This window comes from Saccopteryx bilineata, chromosome 2, assembly GCF_036850765.1.
Source record: "Saccopteryx bilineata isolate mSacBil1 chromosome 2, mSacBil1_pri_phased_curated, whole genome shotgun sequence".
Lineage (NCBI taxonomy): Eukaryota > Metazoa > Chordata > Mammalia > Chiroptera > Emballonuridae > Saccopteryx > Saccopteryx bilineata.
Window position 1 is genome coordinate 175,641,933 of NC_089491.1, and position 19,759 is coordinate 175,661,691.

The window sequence follows — 19,759 nt, forward strand, 5'->3', positions numbered from 1 at the left end:
AATGTCTCTTCTACCCTTCTAAAAGTACCTTGAAATTTTTTCTTTTTGACCAAATCACATCTTTATGTGAAATGCTTACTGCTCTTTTCCTCCTATTTAAAGCCTATACATTCTTCAAGGCCCTATTCCAGTCCCACATCCTGACTGTGGCTCCTCCCTCATACCACTCAGGCATTTCATGTGCTTCATTTGTTCATTCAGGCATTTCAGAGTAGGCCTTTCATTTCCCTCAGCTAGACCAAACCACCTCAAAGAGCAGTATCTTTGAAATTGTCACAGTATCATATAATAAGCAGGATTAGAAGTTGAATGGTACTCCTTCTTTCAAGAAAAGATGGAGACAGAGCTGGGCCCTAGAATCTCCAAAATCTCAATTATCATGACAGAAGATCCCAAATAAGGGATATATCATAGAAGCAGCTTTTTTGCTGGTCAATGGGTTGAACCATATGGAAGCCAAAAGGACTACTTTGTCTCCATAAAAGGGTGACCTCAGTGGCCTGTCTCCTATATCCTGGAGGGCCAAAAAGGGCTTTTCTCTTTTATTCAATCAACAAGTATTTACTGAGCACCTACTAGGTACCCTTGGACATTGTCCTAACCACTGGGAGAAAATAGTGAACAAGACCATTTGTGGAGCTTATGAGGAAAGAAACAAAAACACAAACATGCTAAATTATGCCACATTATATTAAATGTTGTGACAAAAACAGGAAGCTTGGAAGAGAATGATGGGAGTTGCTGCTTTGGATTGGATGGTCAAGGAGACCTTTCGAAGGTGTGGCCTCAGGACAAAGGAGCCTGATATGCAGAAGGAGGGGAAACTGGTCCAGGAGTCAGCAAGGCTCTAAGGTAGGAGAGGTGGGTAAGGCAGGGTTTTGGAGCACAGAGTGAAACCCAAAACAGGATGGAAAGGTTGGCAGAGTCAAATTTTGAAAGGCCTTGTATAATGTGGTAATAGGGTTTGAGTTCATCCTTTAGGGGTTGGGGGACCACTGATAAACATAAACACCAGCTCTCTAAAACTATTCTATTCTAATGTCTCCAATTTTGAGCTGCTGGTCATCATTTTGATTGGCTTCTTTTTCCCCCATAAAGTTCTGTGTGTGTGTTTATGGTAGTAACTTTACAATTAGCCTTTTTTTGAAAAAAAAATACACATTGTTATTTGTGCTGCTTCCTATAAATCAGGATGTTGTTAGATTTACTATCTTACTATTCAGAGCTGTAGTAATAGAGCAATGGTGAAAAGAAGAAAAGCAAAGCAGAGGGAGTATTACGTTCCAGTGACAGGGAGGAACTAACTACTAAGCAGGAGATGTACTTACCTGTTTTGTGGACGAGTAGAGAAATCTGGATCCCAAGCCAGAGTATACCATTCAGTTGCTGTCTGAGCAAGCTACTTAACCTCTTTACACCTTAGTTTCCCAAATTCAAAGTGAGGATAATAATGACATATACTGCACATAATTTTGGTGAAGATTAAATGAGAAAAATGAATTTGAAACACTTCGTTCGGTGCATATAGTAGGTGCTCACTAAATATTCACTGGTTGAAGTATTGTCACTGGTTATCAACCAAGAGCCATTTGTTACTGCTTACTATACTAGGCACCTGGGACATAGATGGAAAGTAGAATAAGTTTGTATCTTTAGGAAACTTGATCACAGGGGAAGTAAAAAATATACAGAGTTCCAAGGCAGCACGTCTGGGATATAGTGGTGCTGAGTAGATACCTATATTCATAAATGCTAAAGAAGTCCCAAGTACGTGGAAAGATTTTCATGGTGTGGGATTAGTCAGGACAGTTTGATGGAGGAAGTCCATGAGCATGGACTTGAAAGTAATTCAGGGTTTGGATTGCTGGAGAAGAGAAAGCCTCCCTGGGAAGAGATCAGAGGTTTTGTGGGGAAAGCAGGGGATTGTTCTAGGAGCAGGAGGAGATTGGAAAAGAGAGTGCATATGTATTTGGAAATTCAGGAAAAGAATAAGAAGGAAATGAGGCCAGGTTGGGAAGTTTAGAATGGTTAAAAGAACAGGGAACCACTATAAGTTTTCAAATGGAAATGTTATCACGTACGTATGTACCATTCGTATTTTAGGGAACACGTTAAACTATCTCAGACCACAAAGAGGTATAAGGAGGGGTGAGCACTTACCTGGAAATAGGGAAGGAAATGAAGTAACTTGATATTATGGTGGTGGAGATGAGGTGACCAAGGAAAAGGAAGACTGAGGATGACAGTTCTGCCATTCCTGCTCCTCCTCTACCTGCCGCCACCCCACAGAAATCATTTAACAACAGGCAACTACTTGATAGCAACATAGCCAGGAGTTCACAACGGGAAACATTCCCTTTCCAAAGACTGCTAAGATTGTCTGACTTGCTATGCCAGAGTTGTTAACAGAATTGCAAATGCATTTTTAAATGACACATTCAGTAACTCCATTGCATCACCCAGGAAGAATTAGCCAGTGGCAACCATGAAGAGGCTTCCATCATGGATCTTGGTTATTTCTTGGTAGGTTTCTAGGTGTGAGAGTACCTGTCTGGGATGGGGGGCAGGTGTGGGATGGGGCACCATTTTCTGTATGACTCATAAACTGTTTAAGTCCTGAACACCCAGTGTCAGTTTTTGTGAACAGAGCAACTAATTACCTTTTTAAGAGCTCTTGTCCTGTGAGTTGAGGTTTTCATTATAGGCATGGTCTGAAGTGAGTGTGGAAAGCCCAGAGAGGCCTCTTCAAGGACTGATTGGCTGGCGTCTCAGCTCCACTTGTCCAAGTCTCTCTCCTTTGTCTCCTATCTCTGAGCAGGATGGCCGCAGTCCCCTAAGGAAATGAAAATTGGTAGCTGAGTCCAACCAGAAAAAGGAAGAGAACTTAGAGTTCCTATTTTCAAATACGCACCACTTTGGTTACGATGGTGAAACAGGATGGCATGGTCTCAGCAGGGACCTCAGACATGCTGCAAAGGGCCCTGAGATGTATAGCTACCTTCCACCCACATAGTGGTTTGGAGCGAGCAGGTGGGCAGATATTTCAGGGTGGCTTTCCCCGAGGACCCTAAATAATGTAAGTTTTTACCCTTATTCTTTTATTGAATTTATTGGGGTGACATTGGTTAATAAGATTAACCAATGTTTCAGGTGTATAATTCTATAATACATCATGTGTATGTTGTATTGTGTGTTCACCATCCCAAGTCAAGTCTCCTTCCATCACCATCTATCCCCTCTTTACTCTCTGCTACCCCTCAAGCCCCCTTGCCCTCTGGTAGTCACCATACTATTGTCTGTGTTTATGAGTTGTGGTTTTCTTTTTGCTTAATCCCTTCACTTCTTTTACCCAGCCCCCCAAACCCCTCCCTTCTAATAGCTGCCAGTCTGTTTTCTGTTCCTATGAGTCTATTTCTGCTTTGTTTCTTTTGTTCATTAAATTATACATATAGGCCCTGACCTGTTGGCTCAGTAGTAGAGCGTCGGCCTGGCGTGCAGCAGTCCCGGGTTCGATTCCCGGCCAGGGCACACAGGAGAAGCGCCCATCTGCTTCTCCACCTTTCCCCCCTCTCCTTCCTCTCTCTCTCTTCCCCTCCCGCAGCCAGGGCTCCACTGGAGCAAAGTTGGCCCGGGTGCTGAGGATGGCTCTGTGGCCTCTGCCTCAGGCACTGGAATTGCTCTGGTTGCAACAGAGCGACGCCCCAGATGGGCAGAGCATCGCCCCCTGGTGGGCATGCCGGGTGGATCCCGGTCAGGCACATGCGGGAGTCTGTCTGACTGCCTCCCCATTTCCAACTTCAGGAAAAAAAATACAAAAAAAAATTATACATATAGATGAAATCCTGAGGTATTTGTCTTTCTCTGACTGGTTTATCACCCCTTATTCTTGATTCTTGTCCCCACTTGATTTTTTCACTGAAACTAGTATATATTATGTACAGCTGACCCCTGAAAAATACAGGTTTGAACTGCACAGGTTCATTTATACACAGATTTTTTTTCCAATAAATACTGTAAATGTATTTTCTCTTCTTTATGATTTTAGTAACATTTTCCTTTGATTAGCTTATTTTGTTGTAAAAATACAATATATAATATACATAACATACAAAATATGTGTTAATTGACTATGTTCTTGGTAAGACTTCTGGGTAACAGTAAGCTATTAGTAATTAACTTTTAAAAAATGTTTATAGATTTTATTTTTTTTTATTTTTATTTTTTTATTTTTATTTTTTTATTTATTCATTTTAGAGAGGAGAGGGAAAGACAGAGACAGAGAGAGAGAGAGAGAGAGAGAGAGAAGGGGGAAGGAGCTGGAAGCATCAACTCCCATATGTGCCTTGACCAGGCAAGCCCAGGGTTTCGAACCGGCGACCTCAGCATTTCCAGGTCGACGCTTTATCCACTGCGCCACCACAGGTCAGGCCAAATGATTATTCCATCTTTTTTTTTTAAGATTTTATTTATTTAGTATAGAGAGGGGAGAGAGAGAGAGAGAGAGAGAGAGAGACAGAGAGAGAAGGGGGGAGGAGCAGAAAGCATCAACTCCCATATGTGCCTTGACCAGGCAAGCCCAGGGTTTTTTTGAACCGGCAACCTCAGCGTTTCCAAATAGATTTTAGAGAGAAAGGAAGAGAGTGAGAGAGAGAGAGAACCCGATTTATTGTTTTACTTATTTATGCATTTGTTTGGTTGATTCTTGTATGTGGCCTGACCAAGAATCAAACCTGCAACCTTGGCGTATCAGGATGATACTCTAACCAAATGAGCTATCTGGCCAGGGACTTAGTAGTTAACTTTTGAGGGAGTCAAAAGTTACAAAATCCACAAATTTTGGATTGGGTGGTGGATTGGTGCCCCTATAACCTGCCCTGTTCAAAGGTCAATTGTATATTTATTTGTTCATGGCCATATCTCTGGTGCTTAGAGCAGTAACTGGGACATATGAGGTCCCTAATGCATATTGGATTAATGCATTTATTGAATGAATGAATGAATGAATGCTGAATGAGGAAGCAGAGCAGATATGTCTGACCAGCCCATTCTGGGCTTCTAGAGGGTCCTGAAAGGAGAATGCTGCATCTCCCCTCCCTGCAACCTCCCAGTCAACGACACCTCTTGTAGGAAAAGGAAACTATTTAGTTTTGGGGGGAAATCTCTAGCTATTACCAAGGCAGCAGAAAGAATTCTCACTCCCTGCCTTTTGAATAATTACTAGATCCTTCTTCCTACGTAAAGAACAGACTGCCCTAGTTAAGACCAGCTGTTAAACTCACCCGTGACCCACAAACAGGGCTTCAGATGTGTCCTACTCATTAAGACCAAACCATCAGTCCCACACCATTTCCTTCCTCCTCTGTTGGACTGAGGCAAGAAGCTTCCATTCTGCGCACACTGGTGAAACCAATCACTGATATTCACCTTTCTCCTCCTAGCCCTGCACAAGGAAACCAAGGATTGTACATAAGGGTGGTGCTTCTATGACCACACAGAGGGTGGCTCCCATCTGGAGACAGAGAAAAAAGCCACTTGCATGTGCTAGTCTTTATTTTTTAAAGTTTTTAAAAATCTCTTTTAATGAGCTGAGAGTTTGATGGAAAGCACAAGGGTGGTAGTCTATGTTTATAAGACACAGAGGGGCAAGATTAGAAGCTTTTGGGACATTTGTTCTTAGCTGGCCTGTCAGCCTGGCACTAGGGCGTCAAAGCCTTAGTGACTGTTAGCTGGCTTTGACTCTTGTCCCTTGGCTCAAGAACAGGGGCTCCCAGTGTGGCCTCCGTTGCACCTAGGACTGCAGGGCCAGAGAGATTTCACAGGGGCCTGATGAAAGGGTGTGACTGGAGTGAGAGCCTCTGGTGTGAGAGAGGGAATCCATGGGGATAAGAAGTGTCACCAGCTGGAGAAGGACCTGAGATATCTGGCATGGAACCTTGTGAAGATGAGTGTCGGTGTGCAGGAGGCATGGTGGTGTGGATGGCCCCGCCCGTGAGAGAGCTGAGGGCCACAGGGAGTAGAGGCATCTCTGACTCTTGAGTCCCCAAGAAGGACTGGTAGGTGGGGCTGAGGATGTTTGGACAAGGAAAGTCTTTGAAGCTTTTCTCTGGTCCTTCCAACTCTGGACCTGGTCCCCTCCCCTCCATAAAGCCATTAGCTTCTGGTGCCAGCCCTATCTCTGCTCCATCTCTCTTGGTTCCAGTCGGTGCATTCACAGACTTGCCCTGAGGGACAGGGAGGATTTATGGGGGTAGAGGTTAGAGGGGGAGGGGCATCCTTTAGAAGAGGGGAGGTCTGTTAGGGAAGTAGGGTGAGAGGAGCTGTGAGTTCCATCAGACTAGACCGGATCATTTCCGAGCTGGCTCTGCATGACAAAGGGGAAGGGGCAAGTTTCTTTTATCGCCCCCCCCCCCCCCCCGCTGACCCCACACACCTGCCTGTTGATGCCTGGCCGCCCCAGCAAAAGGGGGTGGGGCAGGCTGTGGCCCAGCTTCCCTGGATCCTGCTCAGGCCACCTTCCTCTCTTCGTGGACCCAGGACAAAAAATATATCTGCCAGGCTGATTACCCAAAGCACCTGCCGCCCCCTCCCGGAGAGCCTCGCGACCCAGAACTGCGCGGTGAGAAGGGGTGGGGGTGTTGGAGGCGCGTGCGAGCTTGTGTTTGCGTTTGTGAGGCTAGAGGCGTTAAGGGGTCGTGGGAAGAAGATTCACTGGGGCGCAGTGGTCACACCCCGGGTAGAAGCTAAGGGAGAAACGAAGTGAGGGCGAGCCAAAGGGTTATGCTTTTATAGACTTGCTCCAGATGCAGAAGCAGGATTTTCTGTCTGTTTTCAAAGGCCTGAGGAAAGGTGTTCGTGGGGGCGGGGGGGGGGGGACGTAGACGTGGGCGGTAGTTAAGAAAGTTGGAGGCGAAGATGCGGGAGCTCTTTGCTGCAAGGGAAGGAAGAGGTGGATGCTTCTGGAAGACTCGCCTTCAGCACGGAGGTTCGAGGCGAGGGTTGCAGATGAGGGGCTGGAGGTGCCCCTACTCTGCTGTTGGTACCGCTGGGACACAGGGCTCCTAGGTAGGGGATGAGGAAGCCTCCACAGCTTCAGGGGCCAGGTTCGCTTGTAGGCTTTTTTACATTTCTCTGTGAAGTTGCCTTGCGAAAGTGAAGAGTCCTAGCCTTCTCCCTACTGTTACTTTGGGAAACCGAAGTTAGGATTTGGGAAACTTGTTTAGCGTGAGAAGGGTATAGATTGAGAGGGATGACTCCTGTTTGGCTGTCGGTCAAGTCAACTCACCAATTGTTTTTTGGCCCCAGAAAAGAGATCCTGGAGGCCAGGGGAATCCAGGAGCAAGAGGTAAAGGGAAGGGCGAGGGGATGACTTGCACTTTTGGAGGGGCAAGTGTGCACTGAACAGCTACACCTCTTCCTAAGTGCTGCATGGAGCATGCCCTGCTCCAGAAATGGGATGTTTTCATTTCTCTCTTCTAGTTTCTCAGCTCAGTGTTTCCTTTGGAATAAGGCCCTGAGTATGGTCTTACCCCAGTCTGGGGTAAGAGGTATTAAGGCCAGCAGCCCTCTGGTGAGAAGATGAGCCGGAGGAGATGGAGGTTGGAAAGAGGCTGAGTTTCTTTGGGAGAGTGAATAGTGACATTAGATCTATCCCAGAGCTCACTCCCTTGCTTCTTAGTCCTCCCCTGTCTGTTGCATTTCCACACTGATTCTCCCTCCATTTCTGTTTTCTCAGGACTCCCAGTTTTGGAAGCCGGCAGTCCCTGGGGTCTTTCCGGGGCACTGGGGAGGGCTGAGGCGGATCATGCCCATGCCAGGCCTTCTGCTGCTCGCTGCTGTGCTGCTCTCCAGCTGGGCTCAGCTGCCAGCTGATGCCAGCTCCTGGTGGTGAGTAAGAGGGGCTGAAATCCTACTCTACAACCTACGCCTCCTTTGGTAATTGAAATGTGGAGAAGGTCACAGTGGGTCGCGATCTTCCTTTATTCATAGGAATCCTGAGGACCTCTTTTATCCCAGGAAAACTGGGGCAGCCCTTTTTCTTTCTCAGGCCCCCAGAGGTAAAGGTTCCACAGGATAAAGGACTAGTTCATTTGGCTGTTTCTCTGATCCTGTCTGTATTCCCCTTTTCCTGGCTTTTCCTCCATCCCTATGGGTGGTTAGAAATACTCCTCTTGTTGTTATTGGATGGGTAAACATTTTTATTTATTTATTATTTTTTAAGTTTTTTTGCTGGTGGGTGCAAGGAGAATAGAATTCTTACTTTATAAGTCTGAAGACCAGGTGCGGGATTTGCAGGACCATTGTGTTGCTTTCTTTTTGTGTTTTTAAAACTTTCATTGCCAAGTCAACATGGAATAACAGGCACTCACCACCTGTTTTGCACGATCTGTACACTGCTCACATTTTTACTCAGATGGCAAATGTACAGCCTTATCATCTCACTTAATACTTTATTGTATCTTGTGGTTAATGAGCAAAAAGGAAAGCCTGAGAACTAATAAGGAGTGGGTTCAGGGATGTGTGGGTCCAATACAGAAGTGAAAACCTTTAGAATATATTGCCATATATGTAAACTGAATTTGATTTTAAAGGCATAAGGGGAACACTGTATAAGGGAACTTACTGCTTTCCATCACATATCCTACACTTGGTTCAAAGTGAAGTAATTAGTCCAACTCCTTGAATAAGTCATGCTCTCTCCTGGTGAGGTTTGGTACTTTTTGCTCTCTGCCTCAAATGAATAGCCCACTCCCTCTGTTGCATTCCCCTCCTGCCTCACACCTTTAAGATCCTTCAAGCTCACACTTTGGCCATCTCCTTATAAAAAGTTCTTCCCAGCTGTAAGAGCTCTTCCCCTATCTGATTGCCCTGAATCCAGAAGCTCAAGTTTGTCTTAAGCATCTCACATGTCATCTGTCTTCATGCCTCAGTTTTCCTAATTTTCTTTTCTTAGCGTTTAATGGAGGGCCTTATTCACAGAAAGCACTGAAAAAAATGAATGAATGAATGACTTACAGCTGCACACAGGCATGTATATGCTCACTCCTTCCCCTTTCTGAATCTCTGCTGTAGGTCGTTAGCTATGAACCCAGTGCAGAGACCTGAGATGTTCATCATCGGTGCCCAGCCTGTGTGCAGCCAGCTTCCTGGGCTCTCCCCTGGCCAGAGAAAGCTGTGCCAGTTGTACCAAGAGCACATGGTCTACATTGGGGAGGGAGCCAAGACGGGCATCAAGGAGTGCCAGTACCAGTTCCGGCAGAGGCGGTGGAACTGCAGCACCGTGGACGACACATCTGTCTTTGGGAGGGTCATGCAGATAGGTAAGCGGCCACCAGACATGGCTTGGTTGAAGGAGCTGTGCTCACCTAGCCTGGGTACAAGCATGCTCTCTCAGGATGGTGCAGAGAGAGTGTTTTAATGGGTTCTCTCAAGGCTTGGAATTGGCCTGCAAGGAGAGAGGCAGAAGAATCTTAGACAATGTGTTAGCCGCACAGCCCTAGCTCAGCTCAGCCCTGTCTGGGGTAGCCTGTGTGACTCACGCTGGGAAGGGATCTGACCGTCTGAGCTGCATTTGAGTGAATGAGGAAACCTGCCCACCACCAGTGTGCTTTGTCTCTCAGCACAGTGGCCTCCTTTGAGAGCGTGGCCCTGAATGTCCATGGGCTTTCTGCCTCTTCTGCTTGGACCCTGAGAGAGAAACTGTGGGCCAAATTGGAGATAGCTGTCATTACTCAACCCGGGTCCTGGCTCTTCCATTTGAAAGGGGTGGGGGTGAAAGCGGGGGAAGGGGACAGACTGAAGAAGAAAGGTGAGAGGGCCACCTCTTCCCAGGTTCCTGTCCTCTCCCTCTCCCTCTCCCTCTCCCACTCCTGGCCGATGATTCTTTGGCTGCTCTATTGCTTAGCTGGAGGTGTGATCTGGGCCCTAATTGTTTTAGGCCCTTTTGAAATGTAATTTTCCTCTCCCTGGCAAGAAATTGAGAAATCCGGCCCTATTCTCTTGGGTCTTATCCTCAGGGCCATAAAAGGAAGGTGTTAGAGCACTGAAGACCCTGTCCTGTATTCTCTCAGAATAGCTTCCCTTCTGGAGTTACCCAAGCTTGGGCTTTTCCCAAAGAATGGTTTTAGCAGCAGGGGAGTTAGGGAGTTGCAGTTCCATTCTCCTCTATTATGGATACTTGGAAGGCCCCCTCCTTCTCCTGACCTCTCTCCCACCTCCCTTGCCCAGAGTAAGAAGTAAGGATCAGGGGAAAGGACACTTTGAACCTCTTTTTTCTCTTCCTTCAGTGTCAACTCAAGGTCCATTGAAGGAATGCTTCTGTGTTCCCGTATCAGTCTTACTAGGCAACTTTCCTGAAAGAATAGACTTGAGCATTAAGTGGGATTTAGTGGTAATTTATCAATCCTTCTCAAATATAGTTAGTATCTGTCCCTTCTTCATGGTAAAGTCTTGGGTCAGCAGCACCCTCTGTCCTGAGTTTCCAGTGAGGACACAAGGGTGGCCTAGGTGTAGAGAGAGGAACTCTCCTAATCACTTGAAGGGAGTAACCTAATGTATGCCTGATGTTGGCTAGGTCCTTTCCATGTGTTCCTTTGCTTGAGTGAAGGCCACAAAGTGAGGCTTTCCTTCAGACAGAAAAGCGCCGTCAGGAATAGAAGCTGCCGGATACAGGGCTGCATGGCAGAGTGACTTGTGAAAGCAGACCCTGTTCCATACCCTCTCTGTACCCTGCTCTGTTACCAGTGAAACCCTCCTGTTTGTTTGGTGGTTTTTCATTATTCCTTTTTGTAGCTTCCCTGAGGCTTATGCTACCTGGGAAACTGTCCTTCGTTCCTCTCCCTGGGCCCAGATGTCTCCTGGTGAGTTCGTTCTCTTAACTGCTGTCTGGTGTGTGACTTCCAAAAGATCCCTTTCTTTTCTGAAGCAGCTGCAAAAGTCCACCACCAAAGGCAGCAGAGCAGCACAGGGGGAGGCATTGGTGCTTCACCCAGTCTCTGCCCAGAGGAGCATGGAGGCACCTTCCTGGCAGTTGTAACAGAGAAGGCATGATATTGTTCTGTTCTCCTGTTGTCCGACTAGATTAAAGTCTCTCTAGTAGCTCCACTAGCCACTGGTTTAATAGCCTTTATCCTTGAGATGGTTTGAGTTTCCACTCTGAATTGTTTCATATATAGGGATCCCCCCCCACTCTGTATTGCCTATCCATTCTGAAGCCCACGTTATCTCTTGCTTGCTGAGAGGAGCACTAAGAGCCTGTGCTTAGCAGGCTTACCAGAGACCGAGATGCTGCCCATGAAAGCAGAGCCCCACCTGCACTCAGGACCTAAGGTTGCCTCCAGCCAAAAGAGGCAGAATGCCTGCAGGAGACAGCTAATTCATTTGAGGACAGGTTAGGATCCCAACCATGCTCATCAGCAACGACCCTCAGAGCACAGGATGTCTTTGACAAGGATGCTCACTTGTGGGGTCACTATTGTAAAAGGTGCTTCTAAGAAGGATGACTCAGTTCTGAAAAATGTGTTTGCTGAAGAATGGATGAAAGAATCAGACCCAGTACCTTGGGAAAGGGAACACATAGAAGGCATGTTTGTTGCTTTCAAATACCGAAGGGCTGTTCTATGGGAGAGGGAATAGACATGCATTCCAGTAGGCAGAAGTTATAGGAAGGCCCATTTCAGCTTAATATAACAATGTTTTGGTTATTAGAGTCATTAAAAAAAGGTGGAATGAGTTGCGTTGAGAACCCAACCAACTTCTCTGAGGAACGTTGTAAAGGAGCGCTCACAGTGGATGGAGTGTGCTCTGGGCCACAGCTGCCAGGCTCCTCCTGCCCCAGGGTGCCAGCCAGGTCAGGGTCCCGAGGCCCCATTTTAGGAAGACTTCTCAGGCGTATCCTCTCTTCCCTAAGAGCCTCTTAACCATCTTACCATCTTGGGAGCTCACACTCATAGCTTGACTCCCCTAGACCAGATAGAGCCTGGTCTCTGGCAGTGGTTCAGCACTGACTCAGATGTCAAGCCTGATGGCTGAATCATCAGTGTGACTTCCTGTACCATCTGGGTTTTTCTTGGGCTGCTCCTGGTCCACAGCTGACCAGGAATTGACTCCTGGCTAATTGAGAAAAACTGATTTGCCCAATGTGGTCTGGTTGCAAACTTCACTGTGTCGTGCCTAGATAATAAAAAGGGGGGATACGGTGGGAGATCACTGTAAACTTATCAGTGATTGCAGACTGCTTCTCTCTTCATGTGCCAAGATGGTATTGTGGGATGTCTGTCTACTTCGGACCACAGAGAGCAGAAATTGTTTGGTTTAATAGCTGAGATCAGGACTGAACCTCAGTTTCCTGTTAAGAACCGCTCCCTTCCTTCTAGACCTAAGTCCATATGAGTATTACTTATTATTATTTTCTTTTTAAAATGTTTTAGAGAGAGATGAAGGCAGAGAAATAGAGACAGGAACATCCATCTGTTCCTGTATGTGCCCTGACTAGGGATTGAAGCGGTGACTTCTGTGCTTCAGGACAATGCTCTAACCAACTGAGCTATCCGGACAGGGATGTTTATTATTTCCTATAACAGCTTTATTAAAACATAATCCATATACCATACAATGTACCATTTCATAGTATACAGTTCAGTGTATATTCATAGGATTGTGCAACCAGCACTACTATCTAATTACAAAACCCTATAAAGAAACAGTATACCCATTAGTGATCCCTCTCTATTCTTCTCCGCTCCTCCCCAAACCCTAGGTAGACACTAATCTTTCTGCCTCTATGATTTTTCATATTATGGACATTTCCTATAAGTGGGATCATATAATATGTGGCCTTTTACATCAAGTTCAATATGGATACAAAATGCTAAGTGGTTCACTCAGCATAGTAATCTCAAGGTTCACCCATGTTGTAGCATGTACTTGTATACTTTATGGCTTTTTTATTTTAACAGAGACAGAGCGAGAGTCAGAGAGAGGGATAGATAGGGACAGACAGGAACAAAGAGAGATGAGAAGCATCAATCATCAGTTTTTCGTTACGACACCTTAGTTGTTCATTGATTGCTTTCTCATATGTGCCTTGACCAGGGGGCTACAGCAGACCGAGTAACCCCTTGCTCAAGCCAGCAACCTTGGGTCCAAGCTGGTGAACTTTGCTCAAACCAGATGTGCCCGTGCTCAAGCTGTCGACCTTGGGGTCTCGAACCTGGGTCCTCCGCATCCCAGTCCGACACTCTATCCACTGCGCCACCACCTGGTCAGGCACTTTATTACTTTTTATGGCTGAATAATAACTCATTGCACAGATAATACCACTTTTTTGTTTACCCATTCACCTGCTGATGGACTTTTGGGCTATTATGAATAATGCTACAATGAACATTACGTATTAGATTTTGTGTGAACAAATGGTTTCATTTATCTTGGATATCTTTTTAGGAGTGGAATTGCAGGGTCATGTGGTAATTCAATGTTCAACCTTTTGAGGAGCCACCATACTATTTCCAAAGCAGCTGTATCATTGTATGTTCCCCACCAGCAATACATGAGGGCTCCAGTTTTTCTATGTCCTCCCCTACTTCCTCATGTGTGTGAAATGGTGTCTTATTTTGATTTTGATTTGCATTTCCTGGTAGCTGAGTATTATTTTTTATAAACATCTTTACTGAAGTAGAACATACAGCATGTGAGTTTGTGAGTGGTTCCCTACAGCAGTAGAGGACCACAGTTCAGCTTTCTACTAGAAATTATCTATATATTTGGAGAGACCCTGCTGAGTGTCCCATAGATGTGTTCCCAGTACTCTGGAGTTAAGAGGCAGTGTGGACCCTATGGAAGACAGCGAGACAGCTTGAATGATCTGGATGTTATAATTCTAGTTCACTTTCTACTTCTGGTCTCTGCCACTATATCTAGCTGGATAGGGGCAGCAATAAAAAGACAGATGTGTGGCTTATAGGATGGGGAAATATTGACATTGTGAGGGAGAGGTTTTTGTAAGGATAGAGTTCTGTAATTGGTCCTATGATTTCTGTTCGGTCTCATTCTTTGGTCTCATGTCTCTCCTAAATTCCTCAATGTCCATTCTCCTCTGCATTTAGGTCTGTGCCCTAGGAATCTACTGGTCGTGTAAACTTCTCTGGAATGCTTGTTAGTGTAAGCCTGGGCTGGAGGGTGTCACTCTATCTGGTATGTCATAGGGCAGAGGAGGCAAATTTCAGCTCATTATCAAGAGACCTTTTGAGCCATTAGAGCCATGGGGACTGAAAGGCACACCTTCCTGACATTGTTTCCCTCCTGAGAGTGGTAGGGCTGAGGCTGCTGCGGCATGGGCCTGCAGGAGGCAGAGGGATGAAGAGCCTCCACTAGAGTTGACCTCCTTCACCACCCGTCTTGCCTTGTCTTGCCTTGCAGGGAGCCGCGAGACTGCCTTCACCTATGCCGTGAGTGCCGCGGGGGTGGTGAATGCCATCAGCCGGGCCTGCCGAGAGGGTGAGCTCTCCACATGTGGCTGCAGCAGGACAGCGCGGCCCAAGGATCTTCCCCGGGACTGGCTATGGGGCGGCTGTGGGGACAACGTGGAATACGGCTACCGCTTTGCTAAGGAATTTGTGGACGCCCGGGAGCGGGAGAAGAACTATGCCAAGGGATCGGAGGAGCAGGGCCGGGTGCTCATGAACCTGCAGAACAACGAGGCGGGTCGAAGGGTGAGCTGGACCTCTCCCCAACCCCATCCCACCCCTCCCCACACACTGCAGACCAGCTGGGCTGTCCCTGAGCTGAGCTATGAGCCGTGGCCTGGTCATGGAGGAAGGGCTTGGCCTGCTCAAGGAGATTCTTACCTACAACTGCTGATCTAGGTGCCCATATTACTGAACTAATCCTTTTTAGAAGGGTCCATTTCCCTACACGCACATGTACTTGTCATTTTTTTAAACCTTATTTATTTCTCTACAGGGCTTCTGTCCCATAGAGCTTAGATGCAATCTTACAATCAGAATTTCAAACATAAGGAGTGGAGTTCTTGCCTTGACTGCCCCTATGTTACAGTTTGAACAGATAGGATGATTGGAAATTTAGGCTTTTAGACTTAGTCTAGGGATTATGATTTCATTTTCTAAAAATTTTTATTTATTGACTTAGAGAAATTTGTTGCTCCATTCATCCATGCGTTCATTGGTTGATTCTTGTATGTGCTCTGACTGGGCATCAAACCTACAACCTTGGTGTATCAGGATTACACTTTAACCAACTGAGCTACCCAGCCAGGGCTTATGTTTTTTGTTTTTTTTTAAAGATTTTAGAGAAGGGAAGGGGGTGGGGGAAGAGCAGGAAGCATCAACTCATAGTAATTGCTTCTCGTATGTGCCTTTACTGTGCAAGCCCAGGGTTTTGAACCGGCAACCTCAGCATTCCAGGTTGATGCTTTGTCCACTGTGCCACCACAGGTCAGGTGGCTTGTGATTTCTTAAAGGCTCAGGTAAAAGCAGAGTTTGCTTAAGAGCTGCTGTCATACAATCCAGAAACCCAGTCCAAAAGCTCATTTAGGCCTAGTGGCAAACTGTGTGCTAGGAGTTTTAACGTAGTGAAAGCATGAAGGACAAACGATTCTTGGAAGGGTCCAGTAGACAGTTTCACTGATCACTTGTAAGATAGGATAGTCTCTGAGCCTCAGTTTCAGTAGAAACTGAACCGGAGGTGGAGGTGAACGTGCTTTATTGTGTGTGCAGAGCATACTTGGGCAACACCATTAGGTTTCCTTTATGGTATTCTGGGAAGCACACTCCTGCTCTGCCTGCACCTTGTTCATGGAGATCACACCTCTGGGCATATGCTCAGGACTCCTCTTCCCTTTGCTGCCCTGTGAGACTTCTGCCTCAAGAAACAGAGGGACTCGACCAATATAGCCTGCATCCAGGTCTCCCTGTAGAGAGGTCTGAGGCCTGAGTGCTGGAGGGACGAACAGTCTCCTGACAAAGGGCCAGGGGAGCACTGACTTCTTTCTGGGGGTGCTGTCCACACTTAGGTCTATGTCAAGTCAGCTGGCTTGTGGGCCCAGGCCAGGGACTTTAATGAGAGCAAAGACCAACTAATTAAAAATGAGAGCAGAGGTTTTTTTGAGAAGCAATAAATGCAGAATTTAATATTGGTTCATTGGTGGGTTACAGGATATAAATATGTTTCTAAAAATGTGTTTCAGGTTTTAAAAATTGTTATATTTTTGTTTCATAGAAGTACATAGTAGAAAAATGGGATTGGAAATGTGTTTACATGAATCGGTATCTTACGACGGTGGCTTGGTAGAACATGTTATACTTGTGTAAACTTAGCATCACCAATAGTGACATCACATAGAAATTAGAATTGGTCCCTTCCTTATCCAGTGTCTCTCTTACATATCACATATCCTGAGGTCAGATTTTTAGCCACTTGTGGGTGTATGGGGGTGATATTGATCCATGGTGGGGTGAGGGGTAGTTGTCGATGCTCTGAACTGTGCTTGTTATGGTATAAACTGGGCAGAGAGACCACAACTGTCTCAGGTGACATCAATTCTGAGGGCATCTGTGTGGCTGCCTGGGCCTCCAGGACTTCCTTCTGGTTTAGCGCTCCATTAGGCAGTCTTTGCATATTTAAACACAACTGGAAAGAGATTGGTGAAAAGGTTAAAATCTTCACTTTATCTCCTGAATGCCCAAATTTTATCCTTTTTTTTTTTTTTTTTTTTACAGAGACAGAGTCAGAGAGAGGGATAGACAGGGACAGAGAGATGAGAAGCATCAATCATCAGTTTTTTATTGCGACACCTTAATTGTTCATTGATTGCTTTCTCATATGTGCCTTGACCGTGGGGCTATAGCAGACTGAGTAACCCCTTGCTCGAGCCAGCGACCTTGGGACCTTGGGTCCAAGCTGGTGAGCTTTGCTTAAACCAGATGAGCCCACGCTCAAGCCAGCAACCTCGGGGTCTTGAACCTGGGTCTTCCGCATCCCAGTCCAATGTTCTATCCACTGCGCCTCTTCCTGGTCAGGCAAATTTTATCCATTTTTTAAGATCCCTATATAATACCACCTACTCCTTCAAATCTGTTCCATCTCTCATAGGTAGTAGTCTCTGCATCGCAACTACAGTAGAGCATTTGTACCGGTCCTGAGTTATGGTGTACTCTACCTCATCATGAAGTGTAAGTTTCTGAGGACAGGGATAGCTGTGCTTTACACAGTGGGTGCATGTGAATATGCAGACCAAAGTTGCCATATTGCTTCCTAGTGAGAGGTCAGATTCATGGGGGGCTGTTTCCTGTCTCTGCTCTGAGCTGTCCATGGGGCATTGTGACAGATGTGGAGGTGACTAGGCATTCATTCTAATCCAGGCCCGTTTCAGTCACAGTCTTGAGCACACTTCTACTGGCTCCTTGTCTATTTTTTTTTAATTTTAATTTAATTTTATTTTATTCATTCATTTTAAAGAGGAGAGAGAGAAGAGGGAGAGAGAGAGAGAGAGAAGGAGGGGAGGGGCAAGAAGCATCAACTCCCATATGTGCCTTGACCAGGTGAGCTCAGGGTTTCGAACCAGCGACCTCAGCGTTCCAGGTCGACGCTTTATTCACTGTGCCACCACAGGTCAGGGTTTTTTAAAATTATTATTCATTCATTTTAGAGAGAGAGAGAGAGAAGGAGGGGAGGAGCAGGAAGCAGCTCCTTGTCTTATTGCCCGTAATTGTTTGTTTGTTTGTTTGTTTGTACCGGGCCCTTATCTTGGCAGCCCCTTCCATCTGCCACTTACAGCCGTCCTCCTGTGTGTCCCTGTCTTTGGCCCCCCTTCCTCCAGTTTCCCACCTCTTCTCTAACCCTTTACCTCTCCCTTTGCCTCTGTCTGCTCCAGGTTGTGAGTTCTTTTTTTTTTAAATTGAATTTATTGGGGTGATGGTTAATACAATTATGTAGAATTCAGCATTCTGTAACACATCATCTACATATTGTACTGTGTGTTCACCACTCAGGTCAGGTCTCTTTCCCTCACCATCTATCCTGCCTTTACCCTCTTCTACCCCCACCCCCTTTCCCCTCTGGTGATCACCATACTATAGCCTGTGTCTATGAGTTTTGATTTTTATCTTTTGCTTAATTCCTTTCACCATTTTTACCCAGCCCACCAAACCTCTTCTCCCCTCTGACAGCTGTCAGTCTGTACTCTATGAGTCTGTTTCTATTTTGTTTGTCAGTTTCTTTTGTTCATTAGATTTCACAAATAAGTGAAATCATATGGTATTTGTCTTTCTGTTACTTGGTTATTTCACTTAGCATAATGCTTTCCAGGTCCATCAATGCTGTCACAAAGGATAAGATTTCTTTTTTTATGGCCAAGTAGTATTTTATTTTGTAAATGTACCACAGCTTTTTGATCCAGTCATCTGCTTATGGACACTTGGGCTGTTTCCACATCTTCGCTATTGTAAATACCATTGCAGATAACGTAGGGGTGCATATATTTTTTCAAATGAGTATTTTGGGTTTCTTCAGATAGTTCCCAAAGCCATTCCTAAAGTGGAACAGCTGGCTCATAAGGCAGTTCCATGTTTAAATTTTTCAAGTAACTTCATACTGTTTTCCACAGTGGCTGCTTCAATCTGCATTCCCACCAACAGTGCCCTAGGGTTCCCTTTTCTCCACATCCTCGCCAACACTTTTTATTTGTTGATTTATTGATGACCGCCATTCTGACAGGTGTATGCTAATATCTCATTGTGGTTTTAATTTGCATTTCTCTGATGATTAGTGACATTGAGCACTTTTTTATATGTCTATTGGCCATCTGTATGTCCTCTTTGGAGAAGTGTCTATTCAGGTCCTTTGCACATTTTTTAATTTTTTTTTTTTTGGTGTTGAATTCCATAAGTTTCTTATAAATTTTGGATATTAACCCCTTATGAGATATATCATTAGCAAATATGTTCTCCCATTCAGTGGACTGTCTTTTCATTTTGTTGATGGTTTCTTTTCCTAGGCAAAACTTTTTAGTCTGATGTAGTCTCACTTATTTTTTCTTTTGTTTCCCTTGCCTGAGGAGACATATTAAAATAAATATTGCTATGAGAAATGTTGGAAATTTTACTGCTTATGTTTTCTTCTAGGATTTTTATGGTTTTGATTCTAACATTTTAAGTCTTTAATCCATTTTGAGTTTATTCTTGTGTATGGTGTAAGAAAGTGGTCCAGTCTCATTTTTTTTTTTTGCATGTATCTATTCATTTTGCCTGGCTCTATTTATTTTTTTATTTTTATTTTTATTTTTTTAGGATTATCAGCAATTTTATTCCTGCATTCAACTTCCCACACATCCCACAGGGTCGATCATACTTTTATGATCAGAAAAAGCAAGTAACAGCTGTTCTCTACCATTTGCCTTCAGAGCTGGTGCTCCCAGCCAGGGCGCCCTCCGCCCACACACAGGAAGACTAGAGGTCAGATAAAGAAAGGTTAAAGGGCATGGTTCTGGGTGGCAGACAAGCAGGCTGATGGGAAGATGGGGCTGGCTCCACCAGGACAATCTCAGACCCTTCCTTAGATCCGGTGGCTGCCGCCGTGGCAGAGGCTGAGGCTGACCCGGAGGACGTTCGGCCCATGGGGCTCGAGTGTTTCCCCCCACGGCCGGGGGGCTTCAGGCCACTGGGCTTCTGCATGGTGGTGCCACTCAGTGGGTGGGTAAGGGCCCGTGCAGGTCACGTTCTCTCTGCCATCGTCACTCACCTTTGCC

At 45.6% G+C, this 19,759-nt stretch overlaps 1 protein-coding gene across 2 annotated transcripts in view; it reads left to right on the forward strand.

Moving 5' to 3' along the window:
• Positions 1 to 19,759, forward strand: part of WNT5B (Wnt family member 5B) — a 166,254-nt gene that overhangs the window by 132,436 nt on the left and 14,059 nt on the right. For both annotated transcript variants that reach the window (XR_010729187.1, XM_066258709.1), the window contains exons 2-4: positions 7,733 to 7,884; positions 9,070 to 9,317; positions 14,416 to 14,708. Coding sequence is in view for 1 of the 2 variants with exons in the window: in XM_066258709.1 (XP_066114806.1) it covers positions 7,733 to 7,884; positions 9,070 to 9,317; positions 14,416 to 14,708 (693 nt within the window). In the remaining variant the exon portion in view is untranslated. The remainder of the gene's footprint in view (positions 1 to 7,732; positions 7,885 to 9,069; positions 9,318 to 14,415; positions 14,709 to 19,759) is intronic.